Source organism: Podarcis gaigeae (assembly GCF_964106915.1).
Source record: "Podarcis gaigeae genome assembly, chromosome: 4".
Lineage (NCBI taxonomy): Eukaryota > Metazoa > Chordata > Lepidosauria > Squamata > Lacertidae > Podarcis > Podarcis gaigeae.
Window position 1 is genome coordinate 101,948,994 of NC_139677.1, and position 23,523 is coordinate 101,972,516.

General features: G+C 46.2%; 2 protein-coding genes and 1 long non-coding RNA gene across 3 annotated transcripts in view; 2 read left to right on the forward strand and 1 right to left on the reverse strand.

The window, feature by feature from the left end:
* Positions 1-16,066, forward strand: part of LOC310843286 (uncharacterized protein) — a 102,011-nt gene extending 85,945 nt beyond the window's left edge. Inside the window, exons 5-6 of the mRNA XM_083736365.1 lie at positions 9,494-9,620; positions 13,525-16,066. Coding sequence (XP_083592491.1) covers positions 9,494-9,620; positions 13,525-15,533 — 2,136 coding nt within the window. The 3' untranslated portion in view covers positions 15,534-16,066. The remainder of the gene's footprint in view (positions 1-9,493; positions 9,621-13,524) is intronic.
* LOC310843952 overlaps positions 1-23,523 on the reverse strand; it is a 197,690-nt gene that overhangs the window by 104,924 nt on the left and 69,243 nt on the right. The window lies entirely within an intron of this gene.
* The window catches only part of LOC310843355 (uncharacterized protein), a 51,396-nt gene continuing 50,348 nt past the window's right edge, over positions 22,476-23,523 (forward strand). The window contains exon 1 of the mRNA XM_083736615.1: positions 22,476-22,538. The gene's annotated coding sequence lies outside the window, so the exon portion shown is untranslated. The remainder of the gene's footprint in view (positions 22,539-23,523) is intronic.

Here is a 23,523-nt window from a genome sequence, read left to right on the forward strand (position 1 = left end):
GGAGACAGATGAGGTGATCAGGCACTCCCATTTCTTTAAGAACTTGCCATAGTTTGCTGTGGTCGACACAGTCAAAGGCTTTTGCATAGTCAATGAAGCAGAAGTAGATGTCTTTCTGGAACTCTCTAGCTTTCTCCATAATCCAGCACATGTTTGCAATTTGGTCTCTGGTTCCTCTGCCCCTTCTAAATCCAGCTTGCACTTCTGGGAGTTCTCAGTCCACATACTGCTTGAGCCTTCCTTGTAGAATTTTAAGCATAACCTTGCTAGCGTGTGAAATGAGTGCAATTGTGCGGTAGTTGGAGCATTCTTTGGCACTGCCCTTCTTTGGGATTGGGATGTAGACTGATCTTTTCCAATCCTCTAGCCACTGCTGAGTTTTCCAAACTTGCTGGCATATTGAGTGTAGCACCTTAACAGCATCATCTTTTAAAATTTTAAGTAGTTCAGCTGGAATACCATCACTTCCACTGGCCTTGTTATTTACAGTGCTTTCTAAGGCCCATTTGACTTCACTCTCCAGTATGTCTGGCTCAAGGTCAGGAACCACACTACCTGGAGTGTACGAGCCATCCATATCTTTCTGATATAATTCCTCTGTGTATTCTTGCCACCTCTTCTTGATGTCTTCTGCTTCTGTTAGGTCCTTACCACTTTTGTCCTTTATTATGGTGATCTTTGTACGAAATGTCCCTTTCATATCTCCAATTTTCTTGAACAGATCTCTGGATCTTCCCATTCTGTTGTTTTCCTCTATTTCTTTGCATTGCTCGTTTAAGAAGGCCTTCTTGTCTCTCCTTGCTATTTTTTGGAAATCTGCATTCAATTTCCTGTATCTTTCACTATCTCCCTCGCATTTTGCTTGCCTTCTCTCCCCCGCTATTTGTAAGGCCTCGTTGGACAGCCACTTTGCTTTCTTGCATTTCCTTTTCATTGGGATGGTTTTCGTTGCTGCCTCCTGTATAATGTTGCGAGCTTCCATCCATAGTTCTTCAGGCACTCTGTTCACCAAATCTAAATCCTTAAACCTGTTCCTCACTTCCACTGTGTATTCATAAGGGATTTGACTTAGATTGTATCTTACCGGCCCAGTGGTTTTCCCTACTTTCTTCAGTTTAAGCTTGAATTTTGCTATAAGAAGCTGATGATCTGAGCCACAGTCAGCTCCAGGTCTTGTTTTTGCTGACTGTATAGAGCTTCTCCATCTTTGGCTACAGAGAATATAATCAATCTGATTTCGATGCTGCCCATCTGGTGATGTCCATGTGTAGAGTCATCTCTTGTGTTGTTCGAAAAGAGTGTTTGTGGTGACCAGCTTGTTCTCTTGGCAGAACTCTAGTAGCCTTTGCCCTGCTTCGTTTTGAACTCCAAGGCCAAACTTGCCAGTTGTTCCTTTTATCTCTTGACTCCCCACTTTAGCATTCCAATCCCCTATAATGAGAAGAACATCCTTCTTTGGTGTCAGTTCTATAAGGTGTTGTAAGTCTTCATAGAATTGGTCAATTTCAGTTTCTTCAGCACAAGTAGTTGGTGCATAAACTTGGATTACTGTGATGTTAAAAGGTCTACCTTGGATTCGTATCGAGATCATTCTATCATTTTTCAGATTGCATCCCAATACAGCTTTTGCCACTCTTTTGTTGACTATGAGGGCCACTCCATTTCTTTTACGGGATTCTTGCCCACAGTAGTAGATATGATAGTCATTCAAACTGAATTCGTCCATTCCCGTCCATTTTAGTTCACTGATGCCCAGGATGTCAATATTTATTCTTGCCATCTCATTTTTGACCACTTCCAACTTACCCAGGTTCATGGTTCTTACATTCCAAGTTCCTATGCAATATTTTTCTTTACAGCATTGGACTTTCCTTTCGCTTCCAGGCATATCCGCAACTCAGCGTCCTTTCTGCTTTGGCCCAGCCGCTTCATCAGCTCTGAATCTACTTGTACTTGTCCTCCGCTCTTCCTCAGTAGCATGTTGGACGCCTTCCGACCTGAGGGGCTCATCTTCCAGCGTCATAACTTTTATATGCCTTTTGTCTTTGTCCATGGAGTTTTCTTGGCAGGGATACTGCAGTGGCTTGCCGGTTCCTGCTCCAGGTGGATCACGTTTGGTCAAAACTCTCCACTATGACCTGTCCATCTTGGGTGGCCCTGCGCGGCATAGCTCATAGTTTCTCCAAGTTATTCAAGCCCCTTCGCCACGGCAGTGATCCATGAAGGGGACAAAGACGAATACCCATAATTTAAACTTAGAATAAAATGAGCATCCATAAATAAGATGTGCAGCAAAGCAATCCTATTGAAACAACTCCCCTGCGTGAGTGCCTGAGGGCCCTGCTCCTGCCACTCACCACCTGGCCCAGGGCGGGGCCTGACAGGCCTCATAAGGACGGTTGCTGCTGCTGCTGGCCAGGAGGACTTGGAGTGATGCAATGTTCTTTTTTTAAAAAAACTAAATTTTCTTTTTCCCCTTTTGATTACTTTTTTTGTGGGGGGTGGCATGGATGTTTGGTTGGGTTCGGGAATTAGATTTTTTTTATATAAGGGTTTTATTTTGTTCTTAAAGGTAGGGGTCAGGGCTGCCAGGTAGTGGGTCCCAGCCCACAAAATAGCTGGGGCATGTTCCACGGGGGAGGGGGGATGCACTGGGACAACCGATCTCAGTGATCACGGATAGAAGGAGGAGGTAAGCTAAGACCAGACCATGTCATTACAGAGGAAGCAGGTTTAGTCGTTGTTTGAGGACTATCCCTGCCTCTGGGTCTGGTCCTGACTGGACGGATACTAGAATCAGCAGGGGATACCCACATGACCTGAAGGTGCTGCTGTGCAATGCCAGGTCAATGATTCATAAAACCACTGCCATCTATGACTTGATCATGGATGGAGGACTTGACCTGGCATGTGTAACAGAGACTTGGTTGGATGAAGCAGATGGGGCTGTCCTTGCCGCTGCTTCTCCACCAGGTTTCTCTTACGCACAGCAACCCAGGCCTTGTGGGCGGGGAGGGGGGGTTGCAGTGCCATGGTCAGATCACTTCCTGGTGCAACAGGACTTCTCCGTGAACCTTCCCCTCTGCAGGGAGGTGGGACCGATTCACCCGCCACTTAATGGATCCAAATGGTTTCCAGAGAGTGGTAGGGGATGCTTTTGAGGAGATTTCACCCCTCCCATATCCAAGAATCTCCTGAGGAGCCTGCTGATTCTACAGAGAGGAGGAGGCGTGTCCTGCTATCTATTTATTCTGCCCAGCACCACTATTTAGCTCTGTATATAGTTTTGTATCATAGCTGTAGTTATAGAATAAAAGGAAGATACTCTACAGAGCTGCTCTCCGAGTGGTTTATACTCTGCAAGACTCTGCAAAACGCTGCTGTGCAACGACTGTATAATTGTGGAAGCGAATCCTGTGCTCTCAGCTCTAAGCTGTGAGTCCACAGCACTGTGACCTGTCCCTGTGAGAAAGGTGGTCTCTGGCAGTGCTACCCAGCTCGCCTAGCCCATTTGGGGTTGAAGTGCATGAGTCCAGCTGGTACACTGGCTCAAGGGCGATGCTGACATCGGTTATGGGCCCAGTCGTCTGACCAGTCGTTGTTCCAGTCGTCCCAGTCGCCAGAGGTTTCTGTTGCTGATTGCTGGACGGCGGAACGGAGGCTGCATGCTGGACTGATTTGTGGTGCCTAGAAGCAGAGCTGTGTTGGAGCAGAGTGCTCAAGCTGCCGCTGTTGCTGTTGCTGCTGCTTGATTTATGGAGGTATGTTGCTGACTGCCAAAGAAAGAAGATAGCATCCCTGTTTGCCTGTTAATTGCGTTCTGAGTGGGGGAGAGAGTGGCTGAAGAAGTCCAAGGCTTTATCTGTGTTTGCACGAGGGAAGTGTCTTGCTCTAAGTAATAGCAGACATGGCCTGTGCACATTCTGGCCAGATGGCTCTGTCCTTTCCTCTCCTCACGCCTGAAAACTATGCAGTTTGGCAAGTTAAGATGAAAGCGCTTTTACAGAGGGAAAAGCTATTTCACACAATAGAAGATGACCCTCCAGATAAAGATGATGATGATTGGGCTGAGTGGCATGCTGCAGATATGAAAGCCCGAGGGACAATTGTTTTGAGTGTTTCAGACCACTTGCTGGTGAACTTAGAGGGTCAAGAGACTGCACAAGCTGTTTGGCATAAGTTGAGAGATATGCATCTGAGACAAAATGCTGGTTCCAGTGTGATTTTCTTTAAGAAGCTGTGCAGGTTACAGTTGGAGAAAGGTGGTGATTTGCCTAGCCATCTATCTCAGTTAAAGCGTCTCAGACAGGACCTTGTTCAGCGAGACCTGGCTATTTCAGAGGCTGTGTTTGCAATGCTGATGATAAATAGCCTAGATGATTCTTACGATGGAGTAGCTGCCCAGATTTCTACACTGCCTGCTGACCGGCTAACAGAAGATTATGTGTCTAGCGTGCTCTTGAATGAGTGGGATCGCAGACAGGCTGTTAGAGAAAGCCGGGACTGTGCTGCTAAAAATGTGCTTGAAAATGTGCCTGAGTCTTCAGCAGGGGAAAGTGAAAGTGAAACTGCTGCTGTTAAAGCACTAAAGTTGAAGCGGTGCTTTTCATGTGGAGCACAAGGCCATTTGAGTTTTCAGTGCTGCAAGAAATCTTCAAAGAAGAAGGGAAACTTCAGAGGCAGAGGGGGAGGAGGACGAAATCCCCAAGCACCTGCTACTTCAAAGGCTTTGGTCTCTCGCTGCTCCAATCAACGTGGGCGGAGTTTCTTTGTGATTGACTCTGGCTGTACCAACCACGTAGCCAAAGATAAGGATCTCTTTGTTCAGCTTGAGAAGCAAGAGAAAGAAATTCATCAAGCAGATGGGACAGTTCTCACGAGTGTGGCTAAGGGAACTGTGTTCTTAAAGAGCCTGAATGCAACAATTAAGAATGTCCTGTATGCACCTGATATTCAGGACAATTTGTTGAGTGTTTCCCAGCTTGATCATCAGGGTTTTAAGGTGGTGTTTGCTAAATCTCGCTGTGAAATTCGTCGAGATAGCAAGCTCATTCTATATGCAAAATGTGTAAATGGTCTGTATCAATTGCCTTTTGTTTCAGGTACAGGTACTGCAGAAGCAACTGTGAAAGAGTGTTGCAATTTGTTTATTGATAAGAATGAGAAGTTGCATGACCAATGTATTCATTATTACCACCGTGTTTATGGTCATTTGAATTTCCAGGCTGTGGCAAAAATGCCTGATATGGTTCAGGATATGAAACTGAAAGAATGTCCCTACCACATGAAATGTGTTTCTTGTGCTGAGAGTAAGGCAAAACAAGCTCCCAAAGGTACAGAGTCTGGGAGAGAGGCCAATAAACCATACGAAGTCATTCATGCAGACTTAGTGGGGCCTCTAGCACTCTCTAGAGGCAATTCAAGGTTTTTCATGGTTTTGATAGACTCCTATTCTAAATATGCATGGGTCTATATGCTGCAGAAAAAGTCTGAAGCCTTTACCAAGTTTCGTCAGTTTTGTAAATGGCTCAGGAATGTACATAATGAGAATGTACGTTGTATTTTCACTGACAGGGGTGGAGAGTTTTGTTCAGAGGAGTTTGAGGCTTTTCTTTCTGAACAGGGCATTGAGCATAGGACGGCCACGCCCAGATCGCCCTGGCAGAATGGTTTATGTGAGAGAATAAACCAGACCCTGCAGCAAGGAATCAGAACACTGTTACATGATTCAGGGCTGCCCAATCCTTTTTGGGCCGAAGATCTCTCGTTTTTTTGTCACGTGTATAACAGGAGGTACCAGTCCGCAGTAAATTGCACCCCATATGAGATGCTTCACGGAAGGAAGCCATGTGTGAAGCACTTTAAAATTTTTGGTTCAGAGGTTTGGGTGCACACCTCGCAGGGTGACAAACTGAGTAAGCGTGGAGAACATGGTGTTTTCCTAGGATATGAGAAAGGGTCTTATCGTGTCCTGATCACAGACACGAAAACCATAAGGCTGACCAGGAGTATTGACGACAACCCACAATGGGACAGAGTTGGCGTTTTTCAGTGCCATCCCATTTGTGATGATGGTGCAAAAGGGGCAAAGAAAGTTAAGAGGGAGGCATGTTCTGATGTGATTGATAATCCTGATGCCAATGTAGATCCAGATGATGGCACAGATTATCAGAGCCCCAAAGCCTCAGGTGAGTCTGACGCTGATTCAGACTTAGCAGCTTCATATACTTTAGCTCCCCATTCTCCCAAAGAGGAGGAAGCACCAGAACAAGAGGATCAAAGAGTTTTGCACAGATCTGAGAGAACAACCAAGGGTGTACCACCGAAAAGGTTTTCTGAAGAGTTTGCTAAGGCTGCGGGCACATGCAACTCTGGTGGGGTTTTTAAACCTAGCATGAAATGTGCTGAGAGTAGTAGCACAAAACGCTTCATTTATTTCCTTACCTGACATTTGAAGGATCAGGATTGAAGGAGCAAGCATGTGTTTAAAGTGGTTTGTTCAAATCTGCCTAATTAGAAATGTCAATTTGTATCTGAGAGAAAGAAATGTGTGTGAAGATTTTTCCAGAAACTGCTTATTCATTTGTGTATTCACAATGTGTATTTTGTGTAAATTACAGGTTGAGGTTTATGTTTTAACTCTTTCCTAATAGACACAGAGTGATTGTAGTAACTGTTTAATGATGTGATAAAAGTGTCTTAGATAAGGGGGGAGAGAGATACCTGCAAATATGTTACCAAGGTTGTAAGCAGAGAACAACTTTTGGAGTGTGTGTGCAAATTGCAGTTATGTTAAAGATTCTTGAAATGTTCGGATGAAATGGGGGAGGATGAGGAGATTTCACCCCTTCCATATCCAAGAATCTCCTGAGGAGCCTGCTGATTCTACAGAGAGGAGGAGGCGTGTCCTGCTATCTACTTATTCTGCCCAGCACCACATGTGTGTGTGTGAGAGAGTCAGTCAGTGTGTCGGAGAGAGAGTGAGTGCTAGAGATCGTGTTTAGGGATAAGGTTGCTGCTAAGAGCAGCTGCAGGCACTCAAAGTAGCATTGATTTATGCTCAGACTATTTAGCTCTGTATATAGTTTTGTATCATAGCTGTAGTTATAGAATAAAAGGAAGATACTCTACAGAGCTGCTCTCCGAGTGGTTTATACTCTGCAAGACTCTGCAAAACGCTGCTGTGCAACGACTGTATAATTGTGGAAGCGAATCCTGTGCTCTCAGCTCTAAGCTGTGAGTCCACAGCACTGTGACCTGTCCCTGTGAGAAAGGTGGTCTCTGGCAGTGCTACCCAGCTCGCCTAGCCCAGTCGGGCTTGAAGTGCATGAGTCCAGTTGGTACACTGGCTCAAGGGCGATGCTGACAGCTTTATCCCATGTTGATGGCCTTTCAGCTGATTCCCTGGTGGCCCAGGACTATTGACTGTTTGGCTCCAAAGCGCCCTCTCCGATTACATGGAGCCCTGATAGCCCTGTGGTTTTCCATGGATCTGAGGGCAATGAAACAATCGCTGAGACGGCTAGAGCGCTGGTGGCAGATAACTCATTCTGAAGCTGACCGGACACGGGTTAGAACTGAATGCCGAGCCTACCAAGTGGCGTTAGCAACGGCGAAGAAGACTTTCTTTGCCGCCTCTGTTGCATCTGCAGAAAACAACAGCAGGAGACTTTTTAAGGTGGTTTGCAATTTAGCGGAATCACCTGCTACATTGGGGCCCAGTATGGGCCACATTATCTTTTTTTTGCAGATAAAGTCGCTCAGATTCGGGAAGAGGTAGACTCCACCATGGGAGTAGGGCCGGAGCAGGAGAGTGCTAGAGCCCTGTCTAGTCAAGTTGTGTGGGATCAATTCCAATCTGTTACCTCCGAGGATGTGGACAGGCTGCTTGGATGAGTGAAACCAACCACCTGTCTCCTTGATCCTTGCCCATCCTGGCTTAGAAAAGCTAGCCGGGAAGGGTTGGGCGATGGGCTTCGCGGGGTCGTGAATGCTTCTCTCTGTGAGGGAGCCTTCCGAGACCCGCTGAAAGAGGCGGTCATTAAACCGCTTCTTAAAAAACCATCTTTAGATGCTGAAAATATGGCTAACTATCACCCAGTCTCAAATCTTCCATACTTGGGCAAGGTGATTGAGCGAGTGGTTGCTGAACAACTCCAGGCACGCCTGGAAGAAGTGGAGCATTTGGATCCCTTCCAGTCGGGATTCAGGCCTCATCACGGGACTGAAACTGCCTTGGCCGCACTGGTCGATGATCTCCGGCGGGCTAGGAACAAAGTTGAGAGCTGTTTCCTAGTTCTGCTGGATCTCTCAGGAGCGTTTGATACCATCAACCATAACATCCTTCTGGACCATCTTGAGGGGCTGGGAGCTGGGGGCACTGTCATACAGTAGTTCCGCTCCTTCCTCCTGGGCCGTGTTCAGAAGGTGGTGGTGGGGATGATATCCAGCTGTACCTCTCTTTCAAATCAGAACCACTGAAGGAGGTGAAAGTCCTGTGTGAGTGTCTGGAGGCTGTTGGAGGATGGATGGCGGCTAACAGATTGAGATTGAATCCTGACAAGAGAGAAGTACAGTTTTTGGGGGACAGGAGGTGGGCAGGTGTGGGGGACTCCCTGGTCCTGAATGGGGTAACTGTGTCCTTGAAGGACCAGGTGCGCAGCCTGGGAGTCATTCTGCACTCGCAGCTGTCCATGGAGGCACAGGTCAATTGTGTGTCCAGGGCAGCTGTTTATCAGCTCCATCTGTTACGCAGGCTGAGACTCTATCTGCCCGCAGACTGTCTCACCAGAGTGGTGCATGCTCTGGTTATCTCTCGCTTGGAGTACTGCAATGCTCTCTATGTGGGGCTATCTTTGAAGGTGACCCGGAAACTACAACTAATCCAAAATGCGCAGCTAGACTGATGACTGGGAGTGGCTGCCGAGACCATATAACACCGGTCCTGAAAGACCTACATTGGCTCCCAGTACATTTCTGAGCAGAATTCAAAGTGTTGGTGCTGACCTTTAAAGCCCTAAAAGGCCTCGGTCCAGTATACCTGAAGGAGCGTCTCCACCTCCATCGTTCTGCCCAGACCCTGAGGTTCAGCGCCGAGGGCCTTCTGGTGGTTCCCTCGCTGCGAAAAGCCAAGTTACAGGGAACCAGGTAGAGGGCCTTCTCGTTAGTGGCACCCGCCCTGTGACACGCCCTCCCACCAGATGTCAAAGAGAAAAATAACTACCAAACTTTTATAAGACATCTAAAGGCAGCCCTGTTCAGGGAAGTTTTTAATGTTTAATAGCTTATTGTATTTTAGTGTTTTGTTGGAAGCCGCCCACAAAGACAAATACCCATAATTAAAATGCAGAATAAAATAAGCACCCATAATTAAAAAGTGCAGCAAAGCAATCCTATTGAAACAACACAATTAACAGGAAGGAAACAACAGAGCATTGTGTAGCAAATCATATTTCTGCTGTCTAAGAGGAGGACATTTCCCTTTTTCTTTTAGGGTCCAGTGTGCTTTGAAGATGTCACTGTTTGTTTCACGGACGAGGAGTGGGCGTTGCTGGATCCTGACCAGAGAGCTCTGCATAAGGACGTCATGGAGGAGAATCGTGGGATCGTGGCCTCTCTTGGTAAGGCTCCCTGTGGGATTGTCATATCTGCCTGGAAATTCAAAAAATACCTCTATGGAACCAACCTCATAAATTTTTACAGAGCTCAACAGCGCCCCCTATAACACCTGGGAAATTAACACCCCCACAATAAAGAGTAAATTACCGTTTTTTCTTTGAACAATCTTCCCCAAATTACTCCTTTTTCTACCACAATTGGGTTGGTCTGAACTTCCCAGGCCATTTTCAATGTCAGCTTCAGAATTGTTAGGAAAGCTGAGTAGCTTCAGGTTTTTGTTTTTGCTCCTGTCAGTCTTGGGTTGACCAAAGAGACGACTGGCAGCGAAGCTCAGGTGCTGCCAGCCAGAGAAGAAGCAGGCCTAGGGAGAGGAGAGTTAGCAGCGGAAGGCCGAGAGGAGGGGGAGAGGAACTGTCATCTGAGCTCTGAACAAAGGGGAGAAGAAAAAGAGAGACAGAGTGACAGACAGCTGTGTGAGAGCTACAGGAGTGAGTCAGACGCTGGAATGCAGGCAGCATTCTCTGCCTAATCTCAGAGGTCTGAAAACTGGTCGAGACAGGCAAAAGATACTGGAAGAGAAGGAAAGATACTGGAAGAGAAGGTGGGGGCTTCCGTGCTGGGGAAGGGGGTGTAGCTCAGTCTGGGCAACTCCATCTTGTGGGGAGAACGATGCGTAGAGGAGCTCCGTCCAAGTTTGTTGTTTTAGCAATAAATCTGAAATTATTAACAGGCAGAGTCGTATCACTTTTGTGGGAGAGACCAAGCCATAACAAGGACTGACATTGGAGATGGAGGGGATGCCATGACTGGGCCAAACAAAATCCATCCCAGAGAAGAGCTAGGCTTATGAAATCTCAGGTAGTAGTAGCAGTGATGAGGATGATGATAAAGTGGTACTTCGGTTTACAAACCTAAGCTTTTCCAGAGCAGGTACCACTGTAGTAATAATAATATTTTTTTGTAATGGTTTGGCTCTCCCACAGAAGCGAGACACCGGCAGTAATTATCTCAGGTTTATTGCTCAAACACATAAATCACCCCGGAGCTCCTTCACTCCGTGTCTGACTTCCAAGTTTGCAGTTGCCAAGTCTAAATTCCGCCCCTTCCTCTTCCAAGAGGGGGAAAAAAACCTTTCACTTCTGCTCTTTCCCCTCCTCTCACTGACCTTTTTGCGCCTTCGAGTTTTGGGGCTAGCTATTCCTGGCCTCTCCCCTTCTGTCTCTGAGCTAAGATTGGTATTTTGTGGATCTTTGCTATCTGCTGCCTGCTCTCTGTTCTCTGAAGCTCTGCCACTCGGCTGCCCCTCCTCCCTCTCACCTTCCAGCTCACATTCCAGTGTCCTTATCTCTCTTTGCCTGCTTTCATACATTCCAGCCTCTGTCAGCTCCGGAACAAAGCTGACAATTTATTTCTACCCTGCCCATCTGGCACCTGGGGTTGCCCCAGCCACTCTGGGCGGCTTCCAACACATATATAAACATGAAACAGAAATAATAATATTCTGATCCCATATAAAAAGAACATTAACTTAAAATGAACAACTTACACTGGTGGTCAAAATTGTGGAAACCTTTTGTGAAAAAACGTGAAACCTTTGGTAACCATTAGCTTTCATTACGGCCTTACAAGGCCTTCCCATGAATTTTTTAGTTCTGCAGCTGTGAGAATGTGAAACCAAGACTGAATTATTGCCTCTTTTAATTGGGCTTTATTGCTGGGTTGCCTTTGATTAACAAGTTTCTTTAGTCGGCCCCATAGAATTCCGATTGGGTTAAAGTTTGAGCTATTCCCAAGACATTCTGGTAGTGGAATAGGATTATCTTGAAAGCACCGTTTGCACACAGCAGCAACATGACATGGAGCTGAATCTTGTTGAAATAGAAAAATAGATAGATAGATGATAGATAGATAGAAAGATAGATAGATAGATAGATAGATAGATAGACAGACAGACAGACAGACAGATAGATAGATAGATATATGCTTCAGTATCAGGGAAAAGATCACCTGCGGAAGGCTTCAATTTGGCTAAAGTATTTCATTTATGTGTTTTGGGGCATTTACATTCCCATTAATGACGCAAATTCTGCCCACACCTTTTGCTGCCGTACAACCCCAGATCATCACACTATCTGGGTGTTTCACGGTCGATGTAATGCAAGTAGGATGTAAATCTTCTCTGATTCTTCTCCTCACGTATTTCATGCCATCACTACCAAGCAAGGAGATTTGGGTCTCATCCCTCCAAATAACACTGTCCCATTGTTCCACAGTCCACTTAACAAGGGTTTAGTCATGGCGTGGTGCAGTGGTTAAGAGCGGTAGACTCGTAATCTGGTGAACCGGAACTCCTCCACATGCAGCTGCTGGGTGACCTTGGGCCAGTCACACTTCTTTGAAGTCTCTCAGCCCCACTCACCTCACAGAGTGTTTGTTGTGGGGGAGGAAGGGAAAGGAGATTGTTAGCCGCTTTGAGACTCCTGAAGGGGAGTGAAAGGTGGGATATCAAATCCAAACTCCTCCTCCTCCTCTTCTTCTTCTTCTTCTTCTACTTCTTCTTCTTCTATCTTTTCAAGCTTTGCTTGAGAGATAACAATGGCTTTTTCCTTAGAACTCTAACATTTAGACCAGTCCTTGCACTCAACTTCACATTGCATTGCGCCATGTAATCTTGTATACACCCAGATGATATTTTTCTGTCACAGTCTCTCCATTCTTCAATCGTCACTTGCCTTTGTGCACCTTTTCTTCCCTTTAACGGTATGATTTCATGGTCACTGAGTCTCCTTATAGCTCTTCCAAAATATAGAAATGCCAGCTTTGTTTACCGTATTTTTCGCACCATAGGGCGCACCCAGTTTTTTTGGGGGGAAATAAAGGGGGGGAAATTATTTCCCCCCCGACCCCAGCCCCCAAACAGGCAGCTCTCTGCAAGCCGTGGGAGCACTCCCGCTGCTTGCGGAGAGGTCCGCAAAGCCTGGGCGCGCTGAGCTCAGCGCGCGCAGGCTTCAACATGCAGGCAAGTCTCCGCAAGCAGGGGGAGCGCTCCCGCTGCTTGCGGAGAGGTCCGTGAAGCCTGGGCGCGCTGAGCTCAGTGCGCGCAGGCTTCGGCATGCTGGCAACTCTCCGCAAGCAGCGGGAGTGCTACCGCTGCTTGCGGAGAGGTGTGCGAAGCCTGGAGAGCGTGAGGGGTCTGTGCGCACCGACCCCTCTCACTCTCCAGGCTTCAGCGAAAGCCTGCATTCGCACCATAGGACGCACACACATTTCCCCTTCATTTTTGGAGGGGGAAAAGTGCGTTCTATGGTGCGAAAAATACGGTAAGTTTTCCCCAATCTTTCTTCTAATTTCTTCATAACTGTAGCCCTGTTCACTTAATAGTACAATTTTACATCGCTTTCTGGGTGACCAGTGAACTCTTTGTGCCATTTCTATAATTTTATTATGTTTTTCAACCTCACTAAATGAAAGAAGACAGAAAACCAACCAACTTATTAGCAATCACGTAACACACCAACAAAAGTCAACCTAAGCAAGTTGTGCTTCCTTTTTCTGGTTATTTGGCTATAATGTTTCATAGAATATGGATAATTAAACAAACTTTGTTGAATTGCATTCTTAATAAAATTAACTTTCCATTGATATATAATTTTATGATAGTACTCCAAAAGAAGCAGAGTTTTGAGCCATCAAACCTCTGAAATGCACTTTTCTCCAAAAGGCTTCTGCAATTTTGACCACTACCGTATATCAAACAAAGCAACATTCAACAACACATCAGAATCTCATAATAAATATGTTGGTTAATGACAAACAACACAGGTAATGAACACCCCCCCCCCGAGCTCCCTTCAGTTCTTCTCCATTTGTTCATGAGTGTCTAACCCCTTTTTGTCTCCATTGCAGATTGTAATGAATCGGAAATCGAGAACAAAGGTGACCAAGATAAAATCCCCAGAGAGGAGAAGCCACGTAAAAATTTAGAGTGTGGAGAAAGCTGCAGTCAGAGCTCCCATTCCATTTCCCATCAACAAAATCTCATTGGAAAGAAACCATATCAGTGTGTGGAATGTGGAAAGAGCTTCAGTAAGAAGGACAGTCTTGCTTCCCATCAAAGAATTCATACAGGGGAGAAACCCTATCAGTGTGTTGAATGTGGAAAGAGCTTCAGTCACAGCTCCAGTCTCACCTCCCATAAGCGAATTCATATAGGGGAGAAACCCTATCAGTGTATGGAATGTGGAAAGAGCTTCAGTCAGAGCTCCCATCTCACTTGCCATCAAAGAATTCATACAGGGGAGAAACCCTATGAATGTGTGGAATGTGGAAAGAGCTTCACATGTAGCTCCTCTCTCACTTCCCATCAAAGAATTCATACAGGGGAGAAACCCTATGAATGTGTGGAATGTGGAAAGAGCTTCAGGAAGAGCTCCAATCTCACTAAGCATCAGAGAATTCATACAGGGGAGAAACCCTATCAGTGTGTGGAATGTGGAAAGAGCTTCAATCAGAGTTCGTCTCTCACTTCCCATCAAAGAATTCATACAGGGGAGAAACCCTATCAGTGTGTGGAATGTGGAAAGAGCTTCAGGACGAAGGACATTCTCACATTTCATCAAAGGATTCATACAGGGGAGAAACCCTATGAATGTGTGGAATGTGGAAAGAGCTTCAGGAAGAGCTCCCTTCTCACTTCCCATCAAAGAATTCATACAGGGGAGAAACCCTATCGGTGCATGGAATGTGGAAAGAGCTTTAGTCACAGCAAGAGTCTCACTTCCCATCAAAGAATTCATACAGGGGAGAAACCCTATGAATGTGTGGAATGTGGAAAGAGCTTCAGTCAGAGCTCCCATCTCACTTGCCATCAAAGAGTTCATACAGGGGAGAAACCCTATGAATGTGTGGAATGTGGAAAGAGCTTCACATGTAGCTCCTCTCTCACTTCCCATCAAAGAATTCATACAGGGGAGAAACGCTATGAATGTGTGGAATGTGGAAAGAGCTTCAGGAACAGCTCCCATCTCACTTGCCATCAAAGAGTTCATACAGGCGAGAAACCCTATGAATGTGTGGAATGTGGAAAGAGCTTCACATGTAGCTCCTCTCTCACTTCCCATCAAAGAATTCATACAGGGGAGAAACGCTATCAGTGCATGGAATGTGGAAAGAGCTTTAGTCACAGCCAGAGTCTCACTTCCCATCAAAGAATTCATACAGGGGAGAAACCCTATGAATGTGTGGAATGTGGAAAGAGCTTCAGTCAGAGCTCCCATCTCACTTGCCATCAAAGAGTTCATACAGGCGAGAAACCCTATCAGTGTGTGGAATGTGGAAAGAGCTTCAGGAAGAAGGACATTCTCACATTTCATCAAAGGATTCATACAGGGGAGAAACCCTATGAATGTGTGGAATGTGGAAAGAGCTTCAGGAAGAGCTCCCTTCTCACTTCCCATCAAAGAATTCATACAGGGGAGAAACCCTATCGGTGCATGGAATGTGGAAAGAGCTTTAGTCACAGCCAGAGTCTCACTTCCCATCAAAGAATTCATACAGGGGAGAAACCCTATGAATGTGTGGAATGTGGAAAGAGCTTCAGGAAGAAGGACATTCTCACATTTCATCAAAGGATTCATACAGGGGAGAAACCCTATGAATGTGTGGAATGTGGAAAGAGCTTCAGTCAGAGCTCCCATCTCACTTGCCATCAAAGAGTTCATACAGGCGAGAAACCCTATCAGTGTGTGGAATGTGGAAAGAGCTTCAGGAGGAAGGATCAACTCACTTGCCATCAAAGAGTTCATACAGGGGAGAAACCCTATCAGTGTGTGGAATGTGAAAAGAGCTTCAGTAAGAAGGACAAACTTACTTCCCATAAAAGAATCCATACAAAGGTCGGGAAAACCATTATATAGCTTTAGGAGCCAAGAAATCCACACCTTTATTAACTGGTGTTTGGCTGATTGACATCTAATGCCTTTTAAACATGTGGCGTTTTGTGTTTGTATGTTGTAACCATCCTGAGACCTGTAGGTATAGGAATAGGCGCCAATGCTTAAAGACCTAGGCATCTCCCCCCCCCCTAAAATATTTAAGGAGGCCTGTGGGGTTTGCCCTCCTAGGCGTGTGACATCATACTGGGTCATAAGGAAAGGGTTAACTAAGTATAAAATGATTAACCAATAGGAACCCAAGGGGAGGAGTTAGTGTCGTTAAGAGGTGAGTCTGGAGTTAGAGAAGGAGGGAGCATAAGTCTGTGGGTTGGGCTAGTCTGATATGAGAGAGTGAGAGAATCTGTTAAGAGGAGTCAGTTGGGATAATCAGAAGGTATTAGGAAGGTATAGGCCGGTAAAGAAACTAAGGTTAAGAAACTGACAAGAAAAATTATCTGAAACCATAAACTTGTTAGTGCTTATAAAATAAACTTGTTTATTTGGTTTAATTTTAACAACTGTCTGGACTCAGTGTGTAGCCGAGAGAAATGGGTTGGTGGCAACTGGGAAGTGATCACAGTGGTGGCACAGGGATCAATAGACCGTCAAACATCCGGGGACCCTGTGGACAGGTCCCATCTTTATGGGCAAAACGCAAAAGTTTTGCGGACTACAGTTCCCATCATCACTCCCCATTGGTCCTGCTAGCTAGGGGTGATGGGACTTGTAATCCAAAAGCAGCTGGAGACCCAAGTTTGCTTTAAAGGGAAAGTAGGCTGGCCCTGTGACACCCTCTGCTGGACAAAAGCACTGCCCCAGAATCTGAACAACTCCCAGTACTGCTAATTGAACTTTATAGAGCGCAAAACTGACGTTTGATCGGCACTTCAACCTCTAGGGAGCTTCTAGGTGCTTTCTGCGCCACCTAGAGTACCCACAGAATTGTGGCTTCTACTGGCAACACACATAGGAGAACAAATGAAAGACAAACACAATGAGCAGGCAAAAACCTGGAAAGGGCCATAGCAAATGGACATCCGGTGTGAAGAGGTCCCCACTGCTGAACAATGCCACAGGTAGAGGATGTGAAATGCTAGAAGTGTTCTCCAGGGCAAGGGGAGCTGCTGGGAAATTGAAGTATGGTCTCAAAACATTACTTTTTTTAAAGGTTACTGCCATTATAGGCATTGCCATTCAAATGGTGTGCATGCATCATGTGATTGATTGTGCAAGGCGGGCCTTACCTGGCCCCCCCACCAATATTTTATTCAAGTTGGCACCACTGGGTTGGTTGGTTTACAAATTAAATAAATGCATAAATCTTCCTTTGCACATGTCAATATCCTCTTTTATTATTTTTAAAATTTATTCACCCTTCATCTGGAGATTTTACAACATACAGGATGAAAGCATGGCTTTCTCAAAAACGAGTCAAGCCAGAGAAATCTCTCCTTTTCTTTTTTTGGATGGAGTTACAAACTTTGTTGATCAGGGGACTGCTGTGGAAATTGTGCATCTTGATTTCAGTGAGGCTTTTGACAAAGTCCTCTGTGAGATTTATGTGAGGAAGCTGGTAAAATGTGGGCTGAATGAGATATATGTCTTAGGACATCAAACTGGGAAAGTGGATTTTAAACTGACGGAAGAGGTTTTATGCCGTTGGGAATTTGGTCTCTTAAATCTACCCCTTCGCCTTCCGTTTCTGTGCGCTGCTCTGGTTCGCCAGAAGCGGCTTAATCATGCTGGCCACATGACCCGGAAGCTGTACGCCGGCTCCCTCGGTCAATAAAGCAAGATGAGCGCCGCAACCCCAGAGTCGGCCATGACTGGACCTAATGGTCAGGAGTCCCTTTACCTTTACCTATGCATTATAGAAGGGACGTCCAACTTCCAAGATTCCATTCTAGGAATTTGCAAAACAACATCAAACCTTGCGTTACATGAGATAGAATTGACAAACACGAGACGTAACCGGCTGTGGATTCACATAAACAATACTCTTCTATATATTCTTATCACAATATCAAATGTTTATCTTGCACATAAACAACACATAAAGTGCAATAAATCAGTTCATTCATAAAGACCAAGTGTCTGCTAGTTTCTGTTCCACATATGTTCATAAAGTCCAAATTGCAGCCTGCTACAGTTCCACAGTGTAGTAGTGTTGCACATGCCTCCATTGTAGGAACCGCATTCCTGACCCAGAATTTCACAGGAAGTCCCTAAGATGATTTCCCTTTCAAACAGGATACATGAACCTGTCCTCCTCTCCAGCAAATGGACAACCCCTTCCCCAAAGCCCCTCCCTCCCCCACTTCCCCATGGGGGTCCCTCCCCAGAATGGCCTCCACTGTCCGGTGCTTGGACACCTGAAGGGCGTGGAGGCCTCTCAGGGCAGCTGCCTAGCAGCTCTGTCACCTGGAGCAAGAGATCTTGTTCTGGCTCCAGCAAAAGTCAGGCTGTCAGTTCCTCCCAGCGGGGAGCAGGTCTTTGGGATCCTCTCCCTCATAGCTGTCAACTTTTCCCTTTTCTTGCGAGGAATCCTATTCAGAATAAGGGAATTTCCCTTTAAAAAAGGGAAAAGTTGACAGCTATACTCTCCCTACTCTTGTTTCCTCCAATACTCACCATTGCTGGATGAAGAAAGCCTGTGGCACATCTTCAAGAAGAGAAAAACAAGTAATAAATGAAATAAGAAACTGAGAAAACAAGAATCCACTGATTGCCTCGCCTTGTCCTCCGTCAACTGCCACCAACTGCTCTCTCACTGCCAGTGTGGTGTAGTGGTTAAGAGCGGTAGTCTCGTAATCTGGGGAACCGGGTTCGCTTCCCTGCTCCTCCACCTGCAGCTGCTGGGTGACCTTGGGCTGGTCACACTTCTCTGAAGTCTCTCAGCCCCACTCACCTCACAGAGTGTTTGTTGTGGGGGAGGAAGGGAAAGGAGAATGTGAGCCGCTTTGAAACTCCTCAAAGGGAGTGAAAGGCGGGATATCAAATCCAAACTCCTCCTCCTCCTCCTCTCCTCCACTCGCCTCACTGCTAACCCAAAATGGCCGCCTGCAAGTCTGTGGTCCTTGTCACCATGTCAACCCCCCCCCTCACCTGGACCTGGGCCCACCTGGCTCCACCTATTGGGAGATGATCTATAATGAAATGGAAAAAAAATGTTTAAGATAATCTTTGTTAAAAGACCAGAAGTGTTTTTATTAGGTATTTTAGGGCATGATTTACTAAAAAGATAAGAGAAATACATTCATGTATGTGACAACAGTGGCCAGAATTTTACTAGCTCAAAGATGGAAAAGCGACGAAATACCAGCGAAAGAACACTGGCAAGAAACGTTGATGGAATACACTGAAATGGTGAAGCTAACAGAGACTTAAAGATAAGGACTATAATGACTTTTTAAAAGACTGGGAACCTTTTAAGATGTATATACAGAAACAATGCGTAGAAATGAACTCACTGGCAGGATTTGAGTGATACACTTACAGTGGACAAATACAAACAGAAAATACAATTATGAGGTAAAAATGAGAAGAAGAGACAAATGTTATAATCTTCATTTTAATATATAAGGAATACAAATTTATAAGCAAAAGAAACAGAGGTGTTATAAACCAGTCAGGGAAGTTGGAGAAAGACACGGAGGGGGGGTGTTAATTGAAATTGCAAAATGTAATTTGAATGATTGATTATGTTAAAATTTCTTTAATTCAGTTATTAAAAGTGGCTCCTCTTACTTAAGGGCCGTGCAGACCTCATGGGACACCAGAGCAGATTCCCTTGTTGCTTTTTTGAGTTGACCAGCAATGGGGGTTGCATTTCCTTATTTCCAGGAGGGCTGTTGCTAAAGCACATGACATGCTCTTCACACTTAGTTATCTATTAGGAACACAGGCACAAATTATTGTGTGTGTGTTTGTATTTGCAAACTACCCCAGTCTCTGAGGGGTGAGATTCTAGGGGTCCCAGGGGCTTCCCCATCTTCGGTTTCCTTGGAACGAAAATCAGTGGAGACTGTGTTGTCTTTATGATATCTGGTTTTATTTACTCGTATACACAACCTGCGTGTAGGACGGAGGGGCTCACAGCATCAACACCCAAACAGATCTTGCTTCTCTATTAGTCACAGCTTTGGCTCCAGCACAGAGCAAGCTGGTTTCGGGGTTTCCCACAACTCTCTCTGGGTCTTGCTTTTCTACCTAGCAGCCAGGTGAGATGGGAGGGGGGAGGACAGCCCCCCCCCCATTAGCTGCAGCTCTTGCAACCCAGCTCCTTCGTTGGGGATGCTGAGGAGGACACTCTATGGCCAGGAAAGGCCCTTGTCTTGCCAAGAAACTTGTCTCTGGGAATTGTGCATCCATAATGCTATGGAAAGGGTGAATGTCTTCTAGAATTCTCTGATGTCACCAGAAGAGAAAGCCGTTCTTTTCAGTTAGGTCTGTTATCAACTGCAGAGGACGAGTAGCCTTGGGAGCCTTTTGGGGAGATGGAAGTGTTGAAAGGACTGAATCCATGAGGGAGAGCTACTTGCTCTGAGATGGGGGAACCTTTGGGCAAAGGCCAACAGAGAAGGGATGCTGTTGGCCGCTAGATTCCGCTCTTCCCCATTGTCACAGAGGGCGTAACATCGGCGGTCCTGCGGGAGGAAAGTTGCCTCAGAGTCAGGGGCCAGTCTGGGCCAAAGCGGCCCCCACTGCCCCCACCACAGAGTCCCTGGCACCATGAGAGATGCCAGCTTTGGTCTTGGACCAAATTGGTGGCCAAACTGTCAGTATTTCATTCTCCCATTGCTAGTGTACCATGATACCCACGTTTACACCTTCTGTACTGTCTGTGTAAGAATGGAAGTCAGTCTGTAAATCAATTCCATCCTTTCTTCTCTTTTACTCTGACCGAGGAGGAGACGGCTGTGGAAGACAGCTCACGCCATGTTTCTTTGTTATTTTCCGCTGTAAATAAAGCTTGATTTCACATTTTAACACAGTTTGCAGCACATCTGCAAAGAGAAGGACATGGGGACAGGTGAGTCCGTCCCTGAGCACCTGGCAAGGCTATTCCAAGAGTTTTCTCCTGGATTCCAAGTCCTACTGCAGGGGAGGAGGGACATCCCAGGCCTTGGGGGCTAATCCTGGCCTCCTTCAAGCAGAATGTGGCTCCCCAGGCTAAGGAGATGGTCAATCTCCGGTTCCACTCCACCCTTTTAAAATTTAAATATCAAAACAGATCCCAACTTTCAGAGCATGTAAATCACAGGAGTGGAAAGACCTCTGCTCCACTCACAGAAATGGGACTATACCTCCTTCTCCCACCTTTAAAGTATACGTAAGGAACCTCAACTTCACTCTTCAAGCCAAAAGACAACACTTTCCCGTCCCCAGGCGAAACCCCTGGCCTTTCATTGGTAGAGCAGCCACCATGCCTGTGGCGTTTACCTCAGTGCTGTGCGGGGACTGACTGAGCTGACGGCGACATGCTTTCTTTCTTTCTTTTTTATATATAATTTTTATTAAATTTTTTCCATTATACAAATTCCAATATCAAACATTTTTTACAAATTTCAACTTTTTGGACTTCCATCAGCTTCTCTGCCAATCATCCGTATTTTCCCATTTTTACACATTTTCTAAATTTGATATTGCATTTTAATATTACCTTTACTCTTTCTGTTTAACAATACCCTACCTTTTACAAAGCCTCTTTAAATCCCACTAGCGTTGTTTGTTCATCACATATACTTTTCAGATATTCTACAAATTTCCCCCGTGCAGGCCACATTCACGACCCTGGGGGGCTGGATTCGGCCCATGGGACATAGTTTGAGGACCCCTGGTCTACACTGACTGGCAGCTTCTCCCCAGAGTTTCAGGCAGGGATTTCGTCCAGCCCTTGTAGGAGATGTCAGGGGCTGACCCTGGGACATTCTGCATGCCAAGCAGATGCTCTAGGGCTCCCCATATTTGCCTAGCCTTTCAACGTTATGCTATTAGCAACCATGGAGATTCCACCTGCTTCTTTCGAAAGGAGAACACTCACCTGATCAATTTAATAAATAATAATAATAATAATAATAATAATAATAATAATAATAATAATAATAATTTATGTATACACTACCCATCTGGCTGGGTTTCCCCAGCCACTCTGGGCGACTTTCAACAAAATATTAAAATACAATAGTTCATCAAATATTAAAACTTCCCTAAACATAAAAATAACAACAATCCATTTTCAATCCATTGAATTAGCAATTAAGCATTTTATTAGCATAAAAAGCATGCATGAGAAAGCATTACTCATTTATGATGAGAATAGGATTTTATTTTGAAATTTACTTGGTTCCTCCTTGGTAGCCAGTGCGATTGTTTCAGCAGGGCTAGAACTCAGGACCCGCTTCCTTGAGGGACATCTAAGAGCAGTTGGGCAGGGGAAAGGTCTCCCTTGGGAGGTGGGGGACTCTCCTTCCTTGGAGGTTTCTAAGCAGAGATCGGGCGGCCATCTGCCATGGATGCTTGAGCTGAGATTCCTGCATTGCTGGGGGTTGGACTAGATGACCCTGGGATCCCCTCCTATCTCTCCACTCCGGAATTCTAGGAGGAGCTTCCTTGCCTCCTGCAAAGCCCTTTTCCCTGCAGGCTCTTCCTCTGGTTTCTGGCCAAGGGAGGGAGATGCTCAGAGTCCAGCCAAGAGCCTCACCCCCAAAAGGATATTTGGGCATGGGCGTAGCCAGGGGGGCAGCTGCCCCCCCTAAATCCATAAAAAATAATAAGAATCTGAGGATCTGCCAAGCGAGAGAGGGCTGAGCTGGAGGGACTCGGCTTGGCAAGGGTTAAAGGGAAGCGAGCTGCCTTCCTAGAGAGGCCAGGAAGCAAGAGGGGGCAGGTCCTCCAGAGCCAAGGCCCCTCCCTCCCTCCCCAGTCCTTTCCTTGCTTTGGGGTCTCTCCTGCAAGGGCTGCCTCGCTGTCCCCTCCTGGGATCTGGTGAGTCTCCTCTCTTCCCCCCCCCCCCGAGGGTGCAGTGGGGAGAGGGGGGGGACCCAGGGCTGCAGCAGGGGAGGATGCGGGGGGGGGGGATGAAGCGGGAGGGGCCAGGTCTGCCACGCGCTCCTTCCTGCAGATCAGAGGATCCCAAACTCATCTGGCCCTCCGCCCCCCCCCTTTCAGAAAATATCTCCCTTCTTTAAACAAAGGAGTCCCTGGGACTTTAACTCTGTGTGACATCGCTCAGCCTCATTGCACAACAGAGGAAACATGTGCAAATGGTTTTCCAAAGCTGGACTAGGAGGTGGACTAGCCCCCCCTCCAAGAAAACCCCACGTGGAGGAAGGAAGGAAAGGTGGGAGAGAAAGGCCAGGAACAAAGAGAGAGATCCCAGCCCATAGTCTGACTGCTGCATTATGGACCGGTTTCCCAGTCGTCTCCCAGGGCAGCTCCACACGGAGGCCACTGCAGCAATCCCCTCGCACCCAGAGCATGGCATCCCAGGACCACATCCTCTCTGTCCCAAAGGGATTGTTGCTGGCAAAGAAGCCGGAAATGGGCGCTGCTACTTCCTGACAGTAAGAGCTGTTCGACAGTGGAATTTGCTGCCAAGGAGTTTGGTGGAGTCTCCTTCCTTGGAGGTCTTTAAGCAGAGGCTTGACAACCATATGTCAGGAGTGCTCTGATGGTATTTCCTGCTTGGCAGGGGGTTGGACTCGATGGCCCTTGTGGTCTCTTCCAATTCTATGATTCTATGATTCTACTCACTGAGCCTCCAGGAACCTTGGCATGAATGGCGCTGTGTGTGTGTCAAGCTATTTAACAGAATAATAATAGTAATAATAATAATAATATTAAAATAAAAAATAACCCACCTAAATTTCAAAGGAGATGTTTTTGGCTTTTCCCACTTGGCTCTCAGGGGGTTGGTCAGATACATTCCTCGCCCTCCGAGCAAAAAAAAGGGGACCCCACCCCAGGAGTC